This window comes from Dromaius novaehollandiae, chromosome 1 (assembly GCF_036370855.1).
Source record: "Dromaius novaehollandiae isolate bDroNov1 chromosome 1, bDroNov1.hap1, whole genome shotgun sequence".
Taxonomy (NCBI): Eukaryota; Metazoa; Chordata; class Aves; order Casuariiformes; family Dromaiidae; genus Dromaius; species Dromaius novaehollandiae.
Window position 1 is genome coordinate 47,878,826 of NC_088098.1, and position 25,309 is coordinate 47,904,134.

General features: G+C 37.5%; 1 protein-coding gene across 1 annotated transcript in view; it reads left to right on the plus strand.

Moving 5' to 3' along the window:
• Window positions 1-1,549: 1,549 nt before the first annotated feature.
• CFAP54 (cilia and flagella associated protein 54) overlaps window positions 1,550-25,309 on the plus strand; it is a 118,907-nt gene continuing 95,147 nt past the window's right edge. The window contains exons 1-10 of the mRNA XM_026123229.2: window positions 1,550-1,781; window positions 6,954-7,059; window positions 12,776-12,922; window positions 15,030-15,201; window positions 17,085-17,143; window positions 19,309-19,452; window positions 19,932-20,045; window positions 20,140-20,241; window positions 23,115-23,313; window positions 24,798-24,890. Coding sequence (XP_025979014.2) covers window positions 1,579-1,781; window positions 6,954-7,059; window positions 12,776-12,922; window positions 15,030-15,201; window positions 17,085-17,143; window positions 19,309-19,452; window positions 19,932-20,045; window positions 20,140-20,241; window positions 23,115-23,313; window positions 24,798-24,890 — 1,339 coding nt within the window. The 5' untranslated portion in view covers window positions 1,550-1,578. The remainder of the gene's footprint in view (window positions 1,782-6,953; window positions 7,060-12,775; window positions 12,923-15,029; window positions 15,202-17,084; window positions 17,144-19,308; window positions 19,453-19,931; window positions 20,046-20,139; window positions 20,242-23,114; window positions 23,314-24,797; window positions 24,891-25,309) is intronic.

Below are 25,309 nucleotides of genomic sequence, written 5' to 3' on the forward strand. Positions count from 1 at the left end.
CCCATTGGTTAAACCTTTATCTTTACATAGCTCTGTAATCTTCCCCTTTGGGAAATGACTATACTCTATTTCTCTTGCTGTTTTCTTTGACTCAAATTGTTTCTATGGCTGCAAACACTAATTCAAAGTGCTAATGTTACATTCAGTCCACCATCTGCCAGCCAAATGTTAGAGATATGCAAAGTTTTGCTCAAGAATCTCATTTACAGTCTCTCAAGCATCCTATGAAGCTTCTAGGCCCTGCTGCTTTATAAGGGCGCATCTCGTGTCCTCCTGAATTTGGAGATCAGCCCTTTGGGATATAGCACCATCTAGTGAGGCAAACTAGTCAGCTCCTCTTAGGAGTTTGAAAAGGATGTAATCAGAAGTACTTACAGTGGCACAAGAAGCCAGCGTTTATTACTCATCTGGAATCCATCACAGGAAGTTCTTGGTTAGTGTGGCAAAGCACAGACAGAATCTTTAAACGGAGTAGTAACTGCTCTCCAGGCCAGGTTCTTACATTTTAGTTGTCTTGTAAAATTTGTCTCTGTACCCAGTGATTCCTAAATCACCAACTTTGTGCGATGCCTTTTCCTTGAAGGCTTGGTTGTCTACTTCCTTCACAGAAATGGGAGGAACCCTCTCCCAATTCCACCCAGCCATTTGTTTCCACCTACACACAGGGCCATTGTCTTTGGCTACTCCACTCATCTGAATAGCCTTTAATGACTCCTGATAATCATTTGATTTCAGTGAGCTGCCTCCAACTGGCCCTGGCTGCCAGGGCTCATTGCCCACTCATAACATTTCTAAGCCTTCACTTTCCTGCTTTAAATTAAGCAGTCCCTTGTGCTCATCATGACTATGAACATGGCAAGTTAACTGGTTTCCTTCAAATCCCTCCAAACTCCCTTTGCCATAGTGCCTATGAAGAACTTCAAAACACATAGGTTGCTATGGCTGCTTCCTATGACGTTGATCAATATGGTCTTCTTTCTCAGTTTGCCACCATCTTTATACAGACAGATGTTAACTCTATAGAGAGCTAGGACAGAGAGACTTTCATCATTTCTCTGTAATAGTGCAGTAGGCTTGCTAAGCGATACTGTAAGTTCAAAACATCCGCAGAAAAACGTCATTCAGACATGTCCCACCAGATATCTTTTGACATTGCTGAAGCTTCCTCCAGCTACCTTTACCAAAAAAAAAAAAAAAAAAAAAGAAGAAGAAAAGAAAGAAATAATAATAAAAAAATCTTGATTTTGTAAAGCATTGTCACCGCTATGCAACGTGCCTCCAACGAATCTCCAACCATCTCTCGGTGATAAACCAGCTCCCCCGCGGCTGAGGGAAACAACGGCCTTTCCTCAGGGGGTGAGGGCAGATTTCACCGCCCCCCCTGCAGCTGCTGCCCGCGGACCTTCCCAGAGAGAAGGGGTTTCAGCCAGCAGCGCAGCGGGCAGCGCCACAGCCGCCGCCCCGGCTGCCGCCGTCACCCTCGGCGCCCCCTCGCCGGAGCAGGCCGCGGCCGTTGCCCGGCGGCCGTTGCCCGGCGGCCGTTGCTAGGCGACGCCGGTGCGCGCCCGCCGCGGCAGCATGGCGGAGCCGGCGGGAGCAAGGCCGCCCCTCCGCGCCGCCGTGCCGCGGCCCCCGCCGGCCGCTTTCTTCGGGGCCGTGGCGCCGGGCAACCCGGTGATAGACACCTTCGAGGCCGAGCTGCGGGACGTCCTGGGCTTCCTGCGGCGGCTCCGGGGCGCGGGGGAGGCCGAGCCGCGGGAGCACGACCTGCACCGCCGCGGGTAGGGGCTGCGCCGCCCCCCGCCGTCCCCGCGAGCCGGCTCTGGGAGCTGCCTGCCCTTCCCGCTCGCCCCTGCCCCAGATCTCCCTCCCTGCCCCGTCCCCCTGCCCCGTCTTTGCTCTCCTCCCCCAGCCCCTTCCCCTCGGCGCCCCCCGGGGCCGTTGCGCCCGCCGCCTCGGCCTGCCCTTCGCGGCCCGCCGGGCGCTGCCGCGGCTCCCTCCTCCTCCTGCTCTTCCTCCTCCTCGCCTCTCTCAGCTGGTCCCTCACGCCACATCCTGCCGGCCGGAAAGCCCCGTACCAGGAGCCCCTTCCCTCCCCCAAATCTGCGAGTTAGCCAGGAGATTCTTCCAACTGTGGGCCAACAGTGTGCCAAAAGGCGGTCAATCCACTTTTTTAAAAATTTAGTTTTTAAAAACCTCCCCAAAGGTGAACACCTCGTTTTTCTGCGCTTTCTAGACGTTAATGCTTTAGGGAAAAACATCAGGTATTGTGGAAGTTGGCAATGCCACTCTTGGCTGTATCAGAGCTGCCCGAGCGTTGCAGTGGGAAGATACCTTCACACTACTGGAGCAACTGGCAGCCCACCAGCACGTGCTGCTGCGTGTGAGGATGAATACGTGTGGGCATCTATGTGGCTTTAAAAGATATTGCACTCATAGTAGGGCTAAGTGAGGATAAATGCACACAGCTCTTTTTGTGCATATGTCTGTGTCTACACAGACATATTTTTATACAGATAGATGCAGGCAGAGCAGATGGCAAATGTAATTTTGGATATCTGTTTGCTCACATACATACATGTCTATGGGTATGCATTAACAATCTAATTTTTTTAGTGCAGTAACTAGAAATCAGTGTATGATTCATAGTGCAAGCATTTGTCTTTTACAGACTGCATTTCTCATGTAGCTCTCCCTACTATATTTAGGCAAGCTTTTAGAAGTTGAACTGCTTCTTTTAAGATAGAAGGCTGATTTGCTAGTGTTACCTGAGCAGTATTCTATTCTGAATTTGCAGGTCCTTATCATAAAAAATAAAAGTTTCTGAAGTTATCAGTGTTTCATTCAAAAACAGCACACGTGAGTTAACTAACAGGGTGGTTAGCTTATGATTTGTGTGCAGCTTGTATCCTTAGGGTATTTCACTCCATACTTTTCTAGATGTAGTCCACAAAAGCCCCTTCTCTAAAGAAGCTGTATACATTTTGAGCTGGTTCCCAGATTCTGCAGCCTAGCATTTGTCTGCACTGGAAATCTTTCCTTTTCTAAAGTCTTCTAGATTTCCAATTTGTTTGTGTGTCCAGTTCATCCTAAGGTTTCTCTAAGGCCAAGATCTACTGCACAGGTGTCATCTTCAGGCTTATGACTCTAGTGTTTTTAATTGACATGTTGGCTTTTTTGCATTGCTTCATCAGCTGATTTCAGTGTTTTGGTATATTTAAGCCTTTAATTTATTGCTTTTTTTGCTTTGGCTGATCTTTTGGCTGTATTCTTTTTATAAACGTTAACCCCTGTAGGATGGTTAGGAAGGAAGGCCACTCAACTGCTCAGACACCACCAGTTCAGCAGAGAATTGCCAATAATGAACACATTCATTGTATCCTCTGTTTGGGAGCTGTGCATGCTGAATCTGCTCTGTTTGCAATTGTCATGCCTTTCTTCGCTTTTGTGAAGAAAGTCGCCAAGCCTTTCTTTACTTTCCCCTCTGGAATATTTTGAAGAAGATTGAAAACCTGAGTAGTCTCTTATTGAAACTGGTATTTTGTAGATGTTGGCCATATCTGCACAGACTCAGTTCACATCAGAACAGCTTCCTGTCTGAAGAATTACGTAGTGTTCATCATCAAGATGAGAACTGGCTCTTGATGCCAGAAATTGCTGATCGTAATGACTGTTGCCAAAACTCCAAAGCATCGTGAACATTGGGTAATATTAGGTTCCCAGTAACTCCGCCACCTCCAGCATTCTCCTTTCATCAGCAGAGAGAGCAGGTGGAATTCTGATCGTTAGCACATATTCCAGTAGCTAGCAAAGTCACAGCTATGTGGTTGTGATTGCAAAATTTCAGTGTTGTTTCTCTCTGGCCTCTGGCTGTTTGATAACTCAAAGTGTTATGTGTTGCATGTGTTGCTTGCAGAACTGGCCTTAGTCTAGTTATTCCTGAGGATTTCTACAGGCAATGGCTATTACAGATGCTTTTCTAAATGCTGTAAAGACTTATTGCTGTGTCGCTTGTCAAGCTACTTTTTCTGGCATGGACTGATGATCAAAGTGTTCTTGTTTTTAGAGAGAAAGAAAACTAGCTTCTACATTGAAAGTATATTCCGTTTAGAAGATTAAAATTGTCAACTTTATTTTTCTGGTGCTGTCAGACTCTGAGGCCGATAGGTCAATAGTAAGGCCATAGTTCAGGACTTCTAATGTAGGAAACAAAAAATACCTGCCCTGAAGAAGCAGCAGCAATCAAAAGTATTTTTGCCTCTACTAAATGAGAAAATGTTTTACCCATTTCCTCTGGGCAATAGGGCCATTAAAGGGTTACCTTCAACTATGAATTATATTTCATGTCATATGGTTTAGCCGCTCTCATTCAATCATCATTCAAAACATCTTTTGATCAGTATTAGAACATCCTTTACTAACTGTATCACAAAGACTTCTGTCCTAGAAAGGTAGCCGTGCGGATCTTACCCTGTGCACAATGTTATGGACTGACCTTTCATAAAAAAAACGTTATTCATAGAGTGCTTGGAAACAAAGAAGCTTCACTTCTGAGCTGCAACAGTCCAAGTTTTGTTTGAGAATTTACTTGCTTAATTTGTTATTCAAGTGTCCTACAGCCTATTTAAAGGAAAGTCCTATTAACTGTTTGGGAACACCTTCATGTATGTCTAACACACTCCCTTGCAGTTAGACAGGGCACTGTAGCAGATAAGGTTTACTTTAGTCTCCCCATTAAGTTCTAAGTCTAGTCAGATTTGTTCACTAGTTTATTACCCTGTCTGAAGATCTTATTTTTGATAGAACATTTAGAACAAAACATGAAGATGACCTTCACCAGGGGCCAGCTGATCAGTCTTAGAGTTTATTAGTCTCATCTTTCAGACCTTTATCCACAGTCATTCTTCCTGCTACTTCTTCAAAGTCACAACCAGACAGTCTGATAATTGCAGCTTTTTTTTATCCCCAGGTGGTATAAATCAAACCTCTAGGTTTGGGGTTTTTTTGTTTTTTTGTTTTTTTTTCCCTTGGGAAGCTTTTTTGTATGCATCTTCCCTGTTCGCTTGGAAGCCTCTACAGATCTAGTCCTACTGACAGGAGACTGTTAGCCTTCTGTTGGTATAAGAAGTCAGTAGCCACACCTAGGCTATTAATTGCTTACAGATGGTCCAGGAGAGCCTCGTTCCCCACTTAGAAGGTCCTCTTTGGTAGACTGGGCTGTGACTTCCTTTAAAGCTATAATGCACTGGAACATTTTATTCAGATTGTTGCTTTTGGCCTAGTTTGTGCTGTTATGGCATTTTTCCTTCAGGATACACCTCTGGAGTGTCCCATTTATTACTTTGCTGCTTACTTTCAAGAGCTGAGAATTGTGCCCAGATGATACTTTTAGAAAAAAGGAATTATGAATATTATAATGCTGCTTTGATGAAAAGATTATTGGGACAGATTTCTCATATGGCCATCTGCTTTGCCTTGAAATATAAAGGTGGCCTGTAGCTCTCTGTTTGGAAAAATGATATTTCCTATTGTATTTTTTTTTACTGGGGAGTCATCATGGAAGTTAAAATGAAGAGACATCTGGGAGACTATAAAAATGAATTAAAAGTTCCTGAATATGAGAAGACAATTTAAAAGAGTGTCCTGTAGTCCAGTCTGCTAACACTACCTTAACAGACCAAAAAGTTCCAGATAGCTCACACCAGTAAGCAGGAGATCTAGATGTGAGAATTCAGCCAGAAGGTTATTTTTGAGCATTAATTTCTCTCTGATCAGTTTTTTTTTCCTTCCTTATAAATTGCTACCTCTGAATAATTTACTGTTGTGGTTTCACAAGGAACTCTGTGCTGAAGTTTCCGCAGAAGTAGTACGTTAAGAGAATAAATGAGAAAAGAGGGAAAAAACCCCCACGCCTGGCACTGTGAACATTGTCAATACTATTAACAGTTTTGTAAGAGTTTTCTTTCTGAAAAATCCCTGTGCTTGTTATCAATCTGTCTGATCAATTACTGTTTTCTGGTCTGAATATAGCTTTCTTGAAGAAGTCTAGGGTGGGAAAGTTGTACACATGAAGGAAAGTACACATCAGATCGTAGTCAGTAGGGACTGTAATACTGGCATGATGGAGTCGGTTGCTGTGTTGGGGAGGCAAACTGGTCCTTAAAACCAGTTACAGTTTGTGGGAGATGTGTTGGTTCAGCCAAAGAACAGTAGTTTGTCACACAACATCATCCCCAATGACAAGGCACAGGCAACAGAATATTGTTGCTGTTGCCGTAAAATCCTTTCTTTTTACCAAATATTTCATGTGCTTGTTCTGTCTGAACCCTACCCATTATGACTTAAAATTACTATAACGTTCCTAAACATTTCATCCTAGATGTAGTTCATGCTGGAAGCTTTCTAATGACTTTCTTTTTGTGATTCAGAGTATAGCTCTAATAGTTCATTTCATAGCCACCAGTTCCTAAATTTATTGCTACCTGACATACACTGTTACTTTGGGATCTTATTTTCCTGCACTTTGCATTTGTAGTTTCCTGTCCAATAATTGCTCTGAGTTGTAATCCATTTGGTTTATACCAAATTGCTTCTTCAGGCAGAACCTCTCATATACCAGCTGAAAAGTGGGACAGATTCTGCATTTACCACCATGTTTGAACAACCCAAAGGATTTAATACTAAGACATTTTAATAAATATTTATGTAGGAGACAATTCATTCTATTTTAAATCTGTGTGATAAAAACAGTTCATGACAGAATGAAACCCAGAAATGTCCTTGGCTGCTTGTTAATTCAATTTTAACGATCTCTTGTTTTGAAATACTTAGAGGTTCAAATGCATTTGGAAGAAAGGGGTTTTCACAATTTGAAGTTTTCCTGATCTGTTTACTTGCTATGGCAGACCTACTGCCAGTTTGATCTGAAACCTTTTTCTCCTGTTTTTTTTTAGAGCAAATACTTTGTTTAATATTTGGATCAAATATAAGCCTCGACTGCCAGACTGGTATTACAACGAAAAACTTCTGAAAGTTGGTGATTCCCTTGCTCAGATCAAAGTAAGTCATGTTGAAACGGAAAAGGCTCAATCACAGTCATTGTTTCATTATGTTTCTATGCTACTTTAATTTTTAATTACATTTTACAGGAAATTACTTAGAAAGTAGCAAAACTTTTAAAAATAATCCCAGTAATAGTTGGTTGTTTGTGTCCCTTTCTGATTATCGTAACTGCCCTGATACTATGATGTATTTGTCGTATGTTCATTTTGTATGTGCCTGTTGCCTTTTTAAAGTTGAACACCCCCAAATCTCTCCTTCAGTATTTGCTTGAAGTGCTAGCACAGCGGAGTACAACATCTGACTGCCTGTAGGCGCTACTTCAGTGTAAATTGATAGCGATGGAGAAGTGGTAGTTTGTTGCACAGAAATGTCAACTCAGTGCTCAGTAAACCAAAAGTGAATGCAAAGAATTACCAGGAAGAGAGCCGAGAACAAAAGAGAGTGTCATCGTACAACTATATGTATCAATGGCCCTGCTGCGTCTTGAGTTCTGTGTGCACTTCTGGACCCCTCAAAATAGATAAATTGCAACTAGAAAAGATTTGGTGGTGAGTTACAAGGGTGATCAAAGGTGTGGAGTGGCTTCGACATGAATGACAAAGTATTCCTAAGTATTCACTTGGGAACAGATCCCTGAGCAGAGCATATATGAAATCATGAGTGAAAGGAGGCACTGGACCAGGATTGATTGTGTTCACTTCCTCTTCCAGTATGAGAGCTAGGGATCATCAAATGAAGGTAGTTGGTGGCAAGTTCAGAACAAAAGCAGGTTGTTTCTTCACAGAATATACTCTAAACTCATGGAATTTCCTGCCGCAGGATGTTGTGAATACTAGAAGTTTATGTAAGTTCAAGAGGAAACTTGCCAAGTTCACAGAATGGAAGTCCATTGAGGATATTGAAATATATAAATTACCCTTGGCTTAAGAAGTCCATGAGGTGCGGATTTTTGGAGAGTTTGAGAGTATTTTGGGGATGTGTTACCACATCGTTAACTCTATTTTTATATTTTTACATACTCATCTGTTCCTGGCTACACTTGGAGATGGGATGCTAAGCTAGTAACAACTGGTCTGATTCAATAAGGCTGTTTTTATGTTTCATTCTTAAATGATATTTGTCCTTTGTGTCTGCTGGAAATGAAACGTTAGAGCCTTATCACTCTTTACCTTAGTGATATATGTGTTAGAAGATAGGCCGTAAAGTGTAAGGCTTCTGAGGATCATTAGTAAACACCACTCAGAGGCGGCTCAAAGATGCACAGTGGAAAGCTAAGTGCAAATCATGTTTTTTAGGATTAAAGAAGGGTTTGTGGTTCTGAGTAATGTAACTGTGGAACAGAAATGCTGAAGAATTAAAGAAATTATAGATTAATTCATTAAAAGGTTCAGTACTTGAAAAGTTGCTTGAGAGAATAGTTAAAGATTGTTAAGAATTAGCATAATTTAGATCAAGTTACATCTCCTACGTATGATGCTTCCTGGTTTGAGACATCTCATGTTTGTAATGATCCCTCAGTGGACTTTTCTACTTTTTACAGAATGATATTAGAAGATGTTTATTTGATCAGTAATACGTTTCTAGCTTATAACTCTGGCTGTTCAGTGTGTCTGTGTTAAGAGATAATCAAATATATATCTTAACCGTGTCCTTCAATTTTTCTGGCCCATTTCAGGCACATATTCTTGATACCACTTTTCTTAATATATGAGTGTGATAGAAAGATAAGATTCATAGCACCAAAGTTAGAGGAAGCCTGTGATTTATTTGTAGAATATGCCCATGCTTTTGGAAAGGTTTCTGTAACTTCTGCTTCATTATTTAAGATAACAGGAAGAAAAAGTAAGGTTAAACCAGGCTAGTATTTCATTTAGGAAGGCAGTATTAAATTTTAGTGGAGGTGCAAGTGTGATTTCATTTGCTTTCTGTTTGGTGTTAAACTTACTATTAACGAATGTCATCTTGATTTAGTTCGGTTCTTTGTGTTGTTTCAGTCTGTATGATGAGCATCTGAGATTGTGTCTTGCTACAAAGCTACCCTCACTGGTTGAATAAATACACTTTGTGAGATCCTATATAATTCCTGTACACTCTTTTAGATTAAACGTTGTTACAGCAATATTTAGGAAAGATATTGAGATTTGTGTTGCTGTTCAAGAAACGTTATGTTTCTTGCCCCTCCCTCCTCAAAAAGAAAAGCAGATAACTGACGTTGTGTACTTTTTAAATCGTAAATAATTTTTAAGAACACTCTATTACTTGTGCATTAGGAAAGTAGTTTAATGTCTGTTGTCACTCGTAGCCTTGGTGTTTTGTGACTCAGTAATGGAAATGCTTTGAAAGCAGTGATACTCTCTTGTTGTTGATAGATGTAGGGAACCTATCCTCTCTTACCTTTTTTCATTCTCCTCAACATTTGACAGTATTAGGTTCTCCCTTTTTACCTAGAGAAGTAGCAGACATAACTGGAAATGTATCAAAGTCGCTTGAGGAGACATCTTTTGGAGGAACACATCCAGTGAAACAGTACTTCAACTATTATATTCTTTGCTTGTGTAATCTAGCAAGGATAAATGCTATTCTGTAATTCTGTCCTATATGTGTGGCTACTAGGTGAACTGTTCAGCAAACCTGGACAAAGGTTATCATGCAGATGTTACTAAGTCTTATATATCCTTCATTGCATTTGCCCATAACACTTTCACAAAAGTGGCCTGCCTCCTGATTAAAGAACAGCAAGCTGAAGCTGAACTTTAGCAAGACTCAAATAATTACTGGTAGGTTGCAGAAGGTATTTAGAAAAGTCCTTAAAACTAATGCTCTCTTACTTGAAGGTATAGGCTCATGGTATAGCAGTTTAGGAATCTTCCCAGAAATTCTCATGGAAGCTCTCAAATAAAGCATTTGTTAATAGCCCTTTCATTGCCTAAACAATTCCATTCATGTTTTCTTCAGGCTCCTGTTTTCCTCAAGTTTTCATACCTTCTGGGCTGTAGAAATGTCTTTTCATATTAAATGAAGCTTTCCTTGCTTGGGAACTGTGGTCTCACAACATGCTCAGTAAGAAGTTATTTCAAACATACCAAACCGTGGCCTCTGTACTTTACATGGGCTTCCCATAGGATAACTAAAATGTCGTAATTTGGTCCTTATTTTCAAGGTGCTTAATGACATGGCCCTGGAGTGGCTAAAAATAACCTAGAATTCTCAGTAAAGAGTTCTACTTACAACTTGGATCCTCTGGTGTAATGTGGTTTTCTACAGTAAGGGTAAAGTCATCTATGTTGTAGAAGAAGTTGTCTTAGTGGCCGGTGTAAAACTTTGAAATGAACTCTCTTCGGAACTACGGAACTCCCATTTTTAGTGCATGTCCTTGAGTTTCCAAATTTAGTTTTCATCATATCCATTTCTCTTCCTGGAGAAAATACAGAGAGAAAAAACATGTAATAGATGCAAGAGTTTAATGCATCACTGAAAAGGTGAATGTGGAGTAACACCAAGTTCTGTGATAGGCAGGGTGGAGCCTGTGGCATAAATACAACTTTTCTTTGGTCCCGCTGGACTCTATTTGAAAACTGCTGGTGATTATGTTAAGTTTTAATCCTCCTTTATTGTATATAATACTTAAAGATGCATCGTCTGTAGAAGAAAAAATACTGAATATGGATAGTCAACAGGTAAGCACCACATTCCCCTCTACGTCATTAGTTCCTGTCCTTCTGCTATTCCTTTTTTAATGTCTTTTCACTTTAGATTCCTTTCTATTATACATCTGCTATTTATCATTTAGAGCACACCTCAATTCATTATGTCATATATCTGGAAATCAGTTAGCAGCCCATTAGTCATCATACTGATCGGCACTGACTCATTTTGTTTCCTTCCTCTCTGCTTGTATCTGCCTGTTATCTCTGGTCTCATACATATATATTTTAAACTGTTTGGGCATGGGATCAATCTTTTGTTATATATTAGTAACTAGCTTAATGGGATTCTGATCCACGGTTTAGGATTCTAGAGTTACCACAGTCTATGTATTAGATTATACAAGTGACCAACTGCCCGTACATGTCCATGGGAAGTGAAGGTTTCTGGTTGCTCCTTTTACACAGCAGAGAAGGTAGGATCCCTTAAGTAATCTGGATCATGTGAGTTAGACTCTTCAGATGATTAAAAATTCAGGGTAAATGTCACCGTGGTGGTTGGAATTTATACTGAAAACAGTGTATGCAGGGAAATACTTCTGAATTTTCCATGATTAAATATTAAAGTACCATTTTTACAAATATAAATTAGTTGCTTTTAATTTTCTTTGCCCAGAATTTATCATGACTGCTTGGTGTGCATGTGTGTGTGCTAGTAACAACTACTAATAATGTTGAGCTATTAATCACACTGAATTCTAATAGTAATGCTATACATTGTCTTTACTACAACTTAGAAAAGAAATTAGTATATGCAGAGTTGCCAAAAAGACTTTTGGTTGTCAGGCAGAACAGGTTTTCCTGTGTTTATCATATGACCCTTTCATCGTGTGAAACAGCAGATCAGTTCCCAATCAACTGAGTTTTTACTTGTTTCCCTTACAGAGTCAGTTCCGTCTAAGCCCCTCACAAAATTCAATGAAAAATTTTCTCTCTTTCTTTCTTGTGCGTAGCTTTACGTAGTACTCACAGGGCGCTTTCAACTTTCTATGAAAAGGTAGATTGTGTGAAGCATACATGGGAGGGAAATAAGTTCTTTTAAGCAAAGACTAAAGTAATCTACAAGTTAAAGAAAACAAAAAATGCTCCGAGGCTGCATGGGGATGACTGCAGTACAATCTACACATCCCTCTTCCTGTGAGGGAAGGGAAAACAAAACCTTAAAGATACCTACATAAAGCCATGCTGTTTGAATTACCCTGCAGCATAGTTTCCCACAAGTGAAGTTGGTAGAGAAACCTCTAAACAATCTTTGCTGCAGGAAGTGGTGGAGGTGATTCAGTAAGTGGCACTTCGACATCTGAGTCAGCGCTGAACCATAGTCTCGATATGATGTCAGGAAGGACCCGCATGCTGCCGGGGGCTGTATTGTGAATGAGACATAAAGCTCAACATCCTGTTTGTTAACAATTCTTAAAGACCCGGGGCAATTTCCAGCCTATTAATGCTGGCTTTTTGGCTATATGTAAATTCCAGTTGCTGTCATTTGTTTCACTCATTTTTATTACATCTGGTTCTAAAGTGTTTGATTTTCTGATATCTTAAGCTGTTCTGTCTTTCTGCCTAAAAGAAGGGCATTGACATCAGGGAAACAAGGGGGAGAGAAGTGATGATATCGGTATATAGTTAATAAAGTTCTGCATTATGTAGTATTTTTCTCAGAAGTGTCATATCTTTATGTTCCAAAGCTGCAGGACATTCCAGGAACCCTTTGAGTTTATTACATTAACCTGGGATCGTACTTTATGATTGTTCTCTAATATGTCAGATTTATGATTAAAATAAACAGAAACTCCCAGGTCACAAGCTCTTCTTTTAAGTACTCTAACCTTTCAAAAGGTGTGAGGGTTAGCATTAGAAATTATATTGCTGAATGTTTGTATGACACTTCAGTGTTTTATTTCCACTGCTCTTTCACACCGATACTTTTTCCATAAGCATAACAATATTCTATAGAAATAGAAATGTAATATGCAAACTATAAAAATAACATATTCTTCATTCTTCAGGAGTATAAATTGGCACTTTTACAGTGCTATGGAAGATACCTTCAGCAGTTCGTTTCTGTAAACCTCGATGAAATCATCGATGATGTGAATCAATTTAAATCCACCTTTTTCCCAAATGGTTTCAGAGATAAAAATGCAGCACTTATGGTAGGTTCAAATAATTTTTTTGGTCATTTGCAGTTTTTTGGCCACATTTGCAGTTTCAAAACAAGTAGCCTTTATCTTCCACAAATGTACTTCATATTGTTATATTAATTACATATTAACACTTACTAATCTTTAATAGTTTGTCTATGCAGATTACACTGAGATTTAACAGTCATGGATGATTTGAACATCCAGAGTTGGAATGCTTTGAAATAGAGATGGCACAGAGGATATAAATGCTTATGCTTCTGTGGCATAAGCCAACCACTAGTGACTTAATGTTAAAAAGGCAGTTCGCTGTGAACAGGCTGTTCCCTAAATGCCTCCAGCAATTTTTCCTCTGAAATAGTTGCTATTAACCACTGTCAGAATCCAGATATGGGCTAACGTTGATAAGTGTAATTGTTGTAGAAATTTTTATAGAGTGTGATCTGAAAATTAGGCAAAGCACAAGTGAGTTAAAACATTGTACTGTAATTTGTACCATAGATGCGCAAAAATGTAAAAAAAGTTCACGACATAGTAACAAGCTGCGTTGCATTACTGTCAGTAGATCATTTGCTTAATATGAAAATAAAAAAGAGACAGAATGATGAATAGACTTGTAAGTGCTCTAAGTTCTTGGATAGCTGAGTGCCCTCAAGAGGATGTCAGCATCCTTTTGTGTTAATTGCTTATAAAGATAAGAGCTTGCAATTTATCGTTTGTTGTTCATGGAAGAAAGTATTTTAGTAGGTATAGGGGGAGATACTAAAAATATACTGGATTTTATCCTAAGCAGTGCTTTGCTGAGAAGCTCTATTTCAGTGCATAGTGGATACTCTGAAGTAATGTAGGGTATTCTGTGAAATAGAATGACAGAGGGAAACCATAGGCATCTCCTGTATACTGAGCTAATCAAGATCATATTCCTCTAGTCAGACTTAGATTGTAAATAGATGTTTAGGGAGGTGAAAGAAAGAGAAAGCTACTTAAAAACTAAGAGAAGCAGATGTGATGAATGAAGAGATGTTCTGTTTTTATTTTTTATTTTATTTTTTAATTATAGTTGAGCTTCTTAGAAAATGTTCAAATGCTATGTTAATCCTTTCTTTTCATTTTACAAAACCCTTTGTAAATAAGTTTGAAGTTCTGTAGATGGTTTATTCTGTTTTCTATCCTTCTGCATAGACCTTGAAGCAATCATACTGCCAGATGTTATCATGACTCTATACTAAAATGTCTGTTCTATAGCTTGGCCTTTAGACACTGACATATCCTTACATTTTCAGCTATGGAGTCAAGTTTGACCATGATCTTTACAATTTGTGAGGGCAATACTAATGCTTCTTCTAAAAATCAAATTATTATACCTAAACGCTTCATACGTATTTTTTTTGCCAGGTTTCTGTGGCTTACTTTTGTTTGTTAATATAACAGAGTGAAATCGTGGAAGTGGAGTTCCAGGGCATGAAACTTGCAGTTTCAGTGAACTAGTTGCAAAAAATAATATAATTTGAGACATTATCAGGTTAGAAGGCTTCTAAGAGGTTGACAGGTACCGATTGGCCTTGTCACACTTAGCTCATTTCCTCCCCTGTTCAGACGACACTGTACTCCACACAGGGCTGATATTACGTGCAGTTAGGTATTACATGGACACAGAAGAGAAGGGACAATGCAGCTGCAATCCAATAGAAGTGAAAGGCTGTGGATAAGTAGGGGAAAATATTATATCTGTGATACAGATGGGGAAGTGCAGAAGAGTTAAGATTTGCCTTAAATTACAATGGGCATCTACAGAGAAACCAAGAATTAAATCCAGACCACTTGAATATCAGTCTAATGCCTTATTTACACTTTCTCCCTACAATCCTTTCAACAGTCGTAGTGCACTAGGTGCATTCGCATCCTGGGAAACTGTCCCACGTTAATAGTAAATCAACCTCAAATCTAGCACTTTCTCCGTATTTTAATTCTCAGGTCAATGTCACACTGATTTTTCTCTGGCATTCTTGATATTTTCATAGTCACTGTTTTGTTGTACTTTACTGATGCAAAAAGTGATATGTGCATGCACTTTAAAAAATATGTATTCTCATTTTATCTATGTTTGTGTATGTTTTAGTTCCATGCTTTGCAAGAGAGGAATGTTTGCATTTATCAGATGGTTTGTAGCAGTGACAGAAATCTCCAGAATCAAGAGTCCCTGCAGACTTGTTTCAATATCTTGTCCTCATTACGACTCACTATGCAAGTGGCTCTACCTCAGGAGAATTTGTGTTGGCTTATCTACAATGGTATTTCAGGCTTTTCATTTACATTTTCTTTACTAATCAAACCTGTGGGGGAAAATTTTGTACATATAAGAATATGACATATAAGGTCAACCAAAGGGTCATGAATAAATCTCTAGCTACTTTTTAACCACAGTAGGATTTTTTTTAACAGATCGTATTTTGAAATAAGGAAGTTTTATTTTTATATTTCTACATAATGAGCAGCATTTTTCAGATGGACAGCTATAAAAATATTAGCTTTTTTATCATAGCTGTGGTCTGAGTGTACTAATAAAATGAAATCTGACAGGGCATACTGAGGCCATTTTTTGAGTGAATTTTAACTAAGTAAGAAAGCTCGTAAGTTTTTTTGTCAATAAAATGTTTGTGTTATGAAGTAATCGTTTGTGCTAATGAGGATTTTTGTGAAAAGGGAATTGCAGGTCTAAGTATAGAAAATGTCTGTGTCCCCGTAATATTAAAAATTTGTATTTTTTTTTTAGTATTGTCCAAGGTTAGCGTTAATAATAAAACTTCTTTAAAAATACCAAACCACAGTTAAGAATGTGAATGTCTCTGAATGTATGATTTTAGTGTGCTATTTCTACTTGCTTAAATTAGGACAAATGTGAGGGAAAACTGGAACTTCTATGAGCTAGATATACAAAGAAAGATGTGTCAAGAATTTACATTTCAAGAAGAGGAACAGTATATTTTTGCTTTGAAAAGACAATTTTATTTCCTCAATCAAAAATTTGGATTATTATTTGGTTCTGTAATGGTCAATTGTTGCAATATAAATTGAGGAGATAGTGTGCTTTTAAATGAATGTTGGAAAACACTGGTATTTACTTTCTCTGAGCTATAAGTGGTCTTGAAATTCTTATCCTTTTGTTTTGCTGGGACTGCCATTGCTCTCATTCCCTATTTTCAGGGTTTGTGGGTTTTTTTTTGTTTTCATAAAAATAGAATTAAAATTAAAATATACTCATCTCATACACTGCTTATATATGGGACAGATCTCTATACCAAGCCCAGCCATTAGCAAAATTTTCCATCTAATTAGAAGTAAATGTTAGGCAGTAACTCATATTTTTCCCAGCTCCTGAGCACTTTTTGCGACTCTTTTTGTCAGTAGGAGATTTTGTGCTTCATTACACATTTGAGTGATAAAAAAAAAACCTTCTAATGCTTACTAAATTCTTGCTTATTGGGATAATAATACCCTTCTAGCTATGACAGTTGACATTGTGATGCCTGTGTGCTGCCATAGGTGCCCATTTCCATACAGTCATGCAGACAGAAGAATAGACTTTTTTTTTCCAGACTGCAACATTTTTTGTACTTCAAGGCTGATTTTTGAAAGGCAATTTTGTGACATGGCTGAAACTTGGTAATTTTTTGACAGGGCTTTATCTGTAAGTCACTTAGATGCTTTTGAAAATTCTATTCTTAATCAGTTTTCTTCATTTCACTTGTGATACATAATATCACAAAATAGCATCGTTGGCTGCCAGGACATTGCCATGACCGACTAAACTCAAGGCAAAGTCTGCGAGGAGAGATAGTGGTTTTTTAGATGCAATGGTATTTGGGGAAAAATGTAAGTTGGTTAAGTAAAAATTCAATAAAGTACTTTTTTAAGACTTCATTCTTTTATGAGACTGATTTGTTGTATACTTACTTTTGAAGTTAATATAGCGTAAGAATATAGTGGCTAAATCTTGTCTCTTTTAGAAGTGGTTATAGAAAATTTAGTTTTAAAGCTGTATTTTCAGGCTGTAGAAATAACAAGCCAGATAGTAAGAAGAAGTTTCAGTTGGTTAGCATAACAAATTTCAAGGAGAAATATCGGAGTTATCTATCTTATTATTTACTTATTTTATTTTCTTTTATTCTTACAGGTACAATTCATATTTACATGATATGCAGACATTTGATGATGATAGGTCACTCTGCTAAGGTATGGCAAAATAAATAGAAACATTTGAAAAATTTACGGAAGATTGGAAAATGTACCTATATTTTGCATAATGGCAAACCCTGACTTACCTATTTCATTCTCTTTTGCCAGTAGTAATACTTGTCATGTGGGAATAAAATGTCTAGAATGCAGAAGGGCCAATGTATAGTCCTCAAGCCATCATGGCTCTGCTCCTTCGTCAGTAATGGAACGAAGCCCCCAGAATGTCTTGTTGGTTTTTGAGATGGATCAGGCTGCAGAGGATCCTCTGAGAGCTGCATTTTTCTGAGTCTCCCAAAACCTGAGTCTGTTATCTTTTATATCTTAGAATTTTTATGTAGTTTTTTAAAAATTCCACAAACTGTTCCATTCATGAACAAGCTACAGTAATAAGAGGTTAATTGTCTCATTCTTTGGCTTCTGTTGTGTTAGCACCAATTATTGTTCCTAAACTAACCAAATACCATTAAAATGTAGTATGTGATTCCTGCTTTCTTTAATCTTATGACTTTGAAAGTCTTCAAGTGAAGACTTCAAAGCCTGCTTATGAAACCTCAGTCCTTTAATGAGTCTTTATTTTTATGAGTTGAGAACATGTCCTTTTACTTTCAAGTTGAAAAAGTATACTTAAAACATGCATCATTTGGTCAAACACAGTTATAAATAAAATAAAATAGGATTTTGTGCAGACATGTCATACCAGTGATAACATGGACTGCATGCGCCAGAATTGTGTTTAGCTGACCAAGTGATATCCAGCAAATCTGAATGTTGTTGTAAACTGAAGTTTGAATGTTTTGTTATCTGCATTTAAGTCCACTATTTAAAACAGGAAAAAAAGGGTGTGATTCAGTTGCCTACACTTAGGTGTCCGAAGCCATGTGTCCTGCAGGTGCCTGACCTTGAGGTGCCCAGGATATCCTGGCTGGCCTCCAGCTGCTGTGCCAGAATGGCCCAGGTCTTCGACCATATCTGCCATCCTCATGCGGGTTACTCGGATATGTTAGGCTTTTTCAGGTGGCTCTAGATGCTTATTTTTGTGCAATGTACGCAAATTCCAAGAATTTGCCTTTTGCTAGTTGAAAGGTGGAGCTGTACTGACACCTGCTGGTTAGGTTTTTAGTTGGGACTACTTAGTTGATCAAAATGGTCTGGCTTTCTTTTTCCTTTTCTTTTTAACTTAAGAATGTAGTTTTTCTTTGCCTCAGGTTTATTTTTCCCTATTTAAATTTGAACAGACTCTACATCATCCTAGTTCCAAAATCTTTTCTTATGTGTTGGTTATATTAGTCTTTCACTGACCAAGAGAGGTTTTTCTAATTGAATGTCTTTTATGGATATCAGAAATGGTTTTGCCCCTCCTGTAACCTATGCCAGCCTGGCTTTTATTACAGAGGATTTAGAGGAAATAATCGTAGGTATTTCAGATCCTTCATTTAGCCAAAGAATCTGTAAATCGACTTAATTTAGGACTGAAGTTGTACACATTTTATGCACCTCAAAGAACGTCTGGCCCCAAGAAAATACAAGGGGAAGATACTTTACAACTGATTTTGTTGAACTAATTCTTTAAAGAGAGAGGATGCTGCAAGGACTATGCAGGGATTAAAATAAGTGCCTCAAAGGGAAGAGCAGAGAGTGTAGTTCCATGGCTGTAAATTGATCAAAGTGAGAGCTGTCACCAAAAAGGGCAGCCTCCCTTAGGTGCCAGGTCAGCTTGCTGATCTAATTGAGAAAAATGATCACTAGAGCTGAAACAAGGAGAAGGAGAACTCTCAGAATGAGAGTAGATGAGAGAGGAGGGCAGGACTTCTCTGTTGGCAAGTCTATAGTGAACTGCAGTAATTAAAATAGCTCGGAGGCTAAAATATAATGTTTGACCACAGTTTCAGGTGGAAAAACAATAAAAAAGCAGAAAGATTATGTTCTAGACAGTAAAATATGTTAAAAATTAATACAGCTTCTGTGATCTTTTTCTCTTTTAGTTTGTTCTACCAGATAAGGATAAATTTTTGTGTGTGTCCCTAAACAGTAGGGAATATATTTCAGCGTTTTAAATTGGAGCAGAACTGCATGGTAGTACGACTGTTTTGATTTTACACTGTGAGCATTATAAAAAACTGTTTAAAATGCATTCAATTTGAAACTGGATTTCTTCAATGCAGGTGCTGGAATACTTACTATGGGCCAGTATATGTATGGAATCATCCGTTCCACTTTTGTCTGTACACTATTTGACATGGAGAGCCACTCTTTATACTGCAGTTTCTCAGTGTTATTATGATTGTCAAGCCGACATTAATGGAGAGGTATTCTGATTTACCATGGGTAACATTTCAGATGCAGTCAAATGGGAAATAAATATTTATTTAAATGCTTATGCTTATTATCAGATCATATGTATTTTTAGATTTCTGTTTGTGTTCCAAAATGTGACTACAGTGGGATATATGTTTCCATATGTAAATGAAAAATCAATTCAAAGTTAAATGCAATATTACCTTTTAATGTAATCCTCGTCATAGATTTTTAGCATTAAGTAGTGGCCAGTCCCCAAGCAGATATGCAGATATACAAAAGGAATTTTGCAAAGGTTTTCATTTCTTTTTTAACAGTCGTTCAGGACTTGGCATTCATTGCGGTCCTTTACAGTTGTCTGAACTCAAGACTGATGCAACTCTAAAATTATGCACTAGCAAACAGAACAGGAAAACACAGTATTATTGGCATGCATCAGCTCATTATCCTTTTTCTTTTTCTTTTTTTTTTTTTTTTCCACTTTGGACAGATATTTGCTCGCCGTGGCCTGATGAAGATTGATGAACTGAAGCAATTAGAAAATATCAGTTCTTCACCAGGAAATTCAGAAACCAAAAAGATTTTTAGAGAGGCTACTGTAAAGGTATCATCCTGCAATTAGTCAAACTGTTACAGTATTTAAAATCTCTAAGGGCAGAACACATAACAGTTATTTACTTACTTTTTCTTTGTGTCAGATGACAGTAATGATTTTCAAAAGATCAGTATATGAATCCAGAAGAAAACCCAAAAGCTACTTTCGACCTAAGTTACGAGTTAACCTAAAAGAAGCACAAAATGTAAGTTTAACATTTTGTATTAAGGTCTTCCTGGACTGAAGTTCTATCCCATCCTCTGAATCTCATGATATAGTTATAGATCCATTACATATGGACCTCATAATGTAATGACAAAATTGTGGAATCTCTGCCTTTTTTGAAAGAAAAAAGGAAAGATACTACAAAGTGACACTTTCTTTGACACAGTTTATCTGATGATAGAACAGATTCAAACACTCATAGCTGAATGAGTAGGTTAATTCTAGATTTTTTGTTCAGAATTATCTAACTTATTTGTTCATAACATACTTTGGGTTAGACTACATATAAAAGCACTAGGTACAGTAAAACCCAAATAATTCAAAATAAGAATGATGTATTTTTTGTTTTAAATAATTGTTTAATATTGATAGCATTTTCACTTGCCATTATTTTTTTGCCATTAGTATGTTCTGAGTGTTTTTTGTTTTTTTCTAGAAGATTGGCTGCTTATCAGAAATAACCGAGATTGCTGACACTGAGATTATCACTTAAATCTCAGTTAATATTAAACTGCTGGGTGGAGAGCACAATCATTTTAATTCAAACTGCACTTACTTGAAATTTCCCACTATCCAAGACACGGCCCAAACCTCAATACGTTCATGTGTGGTTTGCACATATAAAGATTATTAGCTTTCTCAAGGTCACATGATTCTGAAGACTTACATATAGATGATGATCATCTAAAAGTCTTGATAAACAATTGGGATGTTAGGAATTTAGCATACTTTCAAATTGGGTGTTGGCTCATCGTGTATCTGTCATGTTACTAGATACCTACATATATCACATAGCAGATAAAATCCAGAAGCTTGAAAAATCTTCAGTAATTGATTTTGTTCTGCAGTGTCTATATGACTTTTATCAGTTTCTGGCTAAACTGAATGCCTGAAATTAACAACAAATTGTTAGAATTTACACTATTCATAACTCCCCCGCCAGGTCTTTTGCTTCTAAAATGTACTATGACAATTTTCATGGCTTTATTTAAGAAGGAATAGTTGTGAATATTCATATTAATTATTTCTGTATGCCTTCTGTAGTTTTACAGGATTTGTTGAATGTTGTGAAATCTGAAAGCATTAACTGTTTTATAATTATTTCAGAATATTTTGTAGATTTGTTAGGTGTCAAGCACATAGGAAAATATAAGACATTTATTTTTGCTTAATGGTGTTCTGACTTTCAAAACTATTTGTGTTATTTTTTATTATAGAACATGTGCCATATAGTATATCTGATGGGACAGCTATATTTAAAGCTCAATCCAGCCTGTTACAGAGAACATTGTGCCTGAACATTATATTATTGCTGACATTGTAGCAAGGAATTAAAGCTCTTCCTTGTCTTCTAATATGTATTCAGAGGAATTTGCTTTTGCACTTAAAAGAGCTTGAAAAACAGAAACAGGCTAGTCAAAACTATTTAGTTTAAATTAGCTTTCCTTTTGACATTCTTCTATACCACTGCAATGTTTGCACTGTAAACACGACAAGACAATGCATACATAAAAATGTTAGTAGCAGTAAATTAGGTTCCTGTTCCACATTGCGTTTAAACAGTTTGTGCTTAGTCTGTGCTGGAATGTATATGATGTGGTGTTCCTTTCTGCTTGCATAGATCTGATTCTCATGTTGGCTCATAAAACAAATCCTCAGCGTGGGGAAGAAAATATATTGCATATGATAAGACAATATATTAAAATAATTTTGTATAGCTTGCTTTGGAAATTTTTAGTCTGAGAACATGCTTATGAGGATTTATTAAAAAAAAGAGAACTATTGAAAGTTTGGTTTGGAGTTATTTTGGTAGGAGAATGTGCATATCCGATATTAATCATATTTTGCATTTGCTTTTACTCTACTTACAGCAGGAATTCTTTCTTTGGGAAAGATAAATAGATATAGTGTTGCTGAAGCTCAGTGATTATGTAAGTTAATTGAAAACAAAAACCACCTGTCAGCTGTAATACTCTAAATGCTCTCAGATATTGAGTGGATCAGCCTTTTTTTTGATCAGATACACATCTGAGCTTGTCTTTAAATAATTAATTTGGAAGTTGAAATAAAGGATGGGGATCCAACAAAGTGAGAAGGAAATTCCCCAATTTTTTCTGGTTAATTGTGCCTAGAAGCCTTTCTAAAGAGGAAGTGCCAAGTAAATAGAATTGAAATGTTAATGAAATGGAGTATGAGTAATGTTTTCAGTACTGAGTCTCCTATTTACCTTATGTCTGGTGATGATTTGGTTAGGGAGAGAATGATCATGTAAACAGAACACTGAAATAATATTTTAAAAAATTTCTTATATAGATCTCTGATTTCCTAGCTTTCAGCAGTCTAAATATATTTTTGTGTGTTCTGTCTTGTATTTTACATTACGCTGTTATAAAACATGCAGGTATGTAAAGCTAATGGCCTTTTGTTTGCACTGTTTGTACTGCTGAGCATCTTCATCTTTCTCTGATTTTCTGTAAAGTTTGTAGAACTTAGCTCCTAATGCTCAAGTTTGTATCATTATAAGGAGAGATGGGGGTGGCTTTAAACTACATGGCCTTGATACGTTTCCCACTCATAATTTCTATTGTACTGTTTTCTAAGTAAAATACCATGCAGCAGTGCATATGGTTGCTATGAAATTGTGGCACTTCTTAAGTACTGTATCCGCTTAGCATGAGGCTTTGTTATGCCTTTGAAGCATGAAATTCATAACAGCAGTATATTTTACAGTGTATTAGTTCATGTTTTAAATGTGTACTTGCTTTCTGAAGGAGAACTGTTTTGAAAGAAATCTTACTTTATTGTAGATCAGTTTAGAAATTCTGAGATTTATATTACTTTTTTCTTTCTCAGTTGCCATGGCCTCGCACTGTGACCGAACGGCTGCTGACAGAAATGTTTGATGGTACTGCATCTCAGTTCCTTGCCATCCTGGAAGCTCTAGCTTATAGTAGCAGACATGTGTTGCGCCCTGCCCCACCTGTTCCTGATGAAATTGAAATTCGTGATGTGGTTTCAGAGCTTTTTTTTGCAGGCATGGAAATCCTCTCAGGTAACAGCATAAAAAAGCAAAAGAAGTGTTGATGAGGAGCCCAGACCTCCATCTTACTAGCATCTAAAAAACAACGAACTTACCTGAAGGCATATATTTCATTTATAACAGTAGCTATAGTAAAAGCAGGCAATAATTCTCTTTTTTTTCTTCACAAAATTAAGCTAAAAATCTGGGCCAAATTCTGTTCTCTCTTACGTCAGTAAAAACCTATAGTATTTTCTGCCTAGATCTTTTCTGACTAGACTGACATGAAAAGTGTCTCTGTGTTGGCAAAATGTAAGAGCTGTTGTATATGTGCTTATCCATATTCTGTCACTCCAGCAGACTGGATGTAAAGATGGGCAGTGTTCATTCTTCCCTGGCTTTGGTTTCAAAGGCATATGCAAATCTACTGACGGTGACATTATGGTTACTGCTAGCAATATGCTCCTGTTAGTATATGTTGACAGCATTTTTTGTCATGAAAGCTGCACATTGGGGTAAACTTTTCAAGTCAAACCCAGATTTGCTCGCTACAACATATATCCCTGGAATATTTCAAAGTAGTAACAAAATGCTTCAGGATTTTTGGGGGAGAGGTTTTGTGGCTTAGCTTGTATGCTTATCTTATGTCTTTGGCTATCTAGAGACCATTTGTTTACTTTCCTGTTTTTGCAACTTCAACTGCAAAAATATAAAAAAGTATATAAAAATCTCTTACAAACACAGGAGGAACAATCTGTTCTCTGTTTTCACTTTGGACAGAACAAAAAGTAAAGGGCTCTAATTGTAAGAAAGATTAAAATTAAAGCTTAGGAAAAATTCCAAATGATAAGGATAAAGATGCACTGGAATGGATTACCGGAAGATCTTGCAAGGTCTCCATCACTGGAGATATTCGTAAAAACAGGATATACAAGCAGGTGCCAGGAATGATGTATGAACATTCACATGTTACCTGGGACCAGAGAGGTGGACAGACTTGGGTTTCTTAAATTCTGATCCATGGGTCTCTAAGACATCAGAGGTAGTCTGAGAAACCGTTGGGAGTTAAAAAAAACAAAAAACAAAAAAAAACCAACCAAAAAACAAAAAGCATATGCACACAATCCTATACTGCAAGCAAAGTGGAGAAAGAAAGAAATAATAAGCATTCAAAGTTTAGACTAATTTTTGTTTGGTTGTGAATGAAAACTGTGACAACGCTGTGCAAACTGAGCAACACTGAAGAAATGTGTTTCATGGATTTTTTTTTTCAAAAAGGTAACTCAAAGTTAGATTAAAAAGCTTGAGAAAAACACTGGACTGGATGATTCCTTCCAACATTTCTTCACTAGGTATGGGCAGAATATAGCCATAGACTCAAAGATACATTATTAATAAAATAATCTATAGAAACTGAATACACTTTACAATGGTATTTTCTTGCTATGATTACTGGCTAATTAAAACTACAAATCAAATACAATATAAAATGATCTAATGAATGGTCTATATTAAAGGTGGGGTGAGCAGTGCTGGTACTCAAGGAAGACATTGCACTGATCATTTTGTTATAAGTGCATCATCAACCCTCCTGCAGTTGATATTAACAGGTAAACTAGTTTTGAGTTTTCAAAGTATCCTGTAATAAGTTGTGCAAATGCTTGATGAGCCAAATGCATTTTCATGTTAATAGCAGTCCTGTGCATAAAGGGATTGCAAAATGCTGTCCTCTTTAGGTAATATATTTATGAATGTATATAATGCTAAGGGATTCATTAGGATTTCCCTACTACAATATTATTAAAATAGCATATAGGAATATGTGAATGTTATAATAATCACATGGTGCTCAGCATAGCTGTTCATCTAGATATATTAATGTCCCTAATAATCATTTAAAGGCCAGATTCTGGTACTGGTGTCCTAGTATGCACTTAAGGAAGAGAAGTGGCTGTAGTAACAAAAGAGTTGCTATAAGCTTGTTCAGGACCTTGGACCAACTCTTGTGCTGCTTCAGAAGATAACAGCT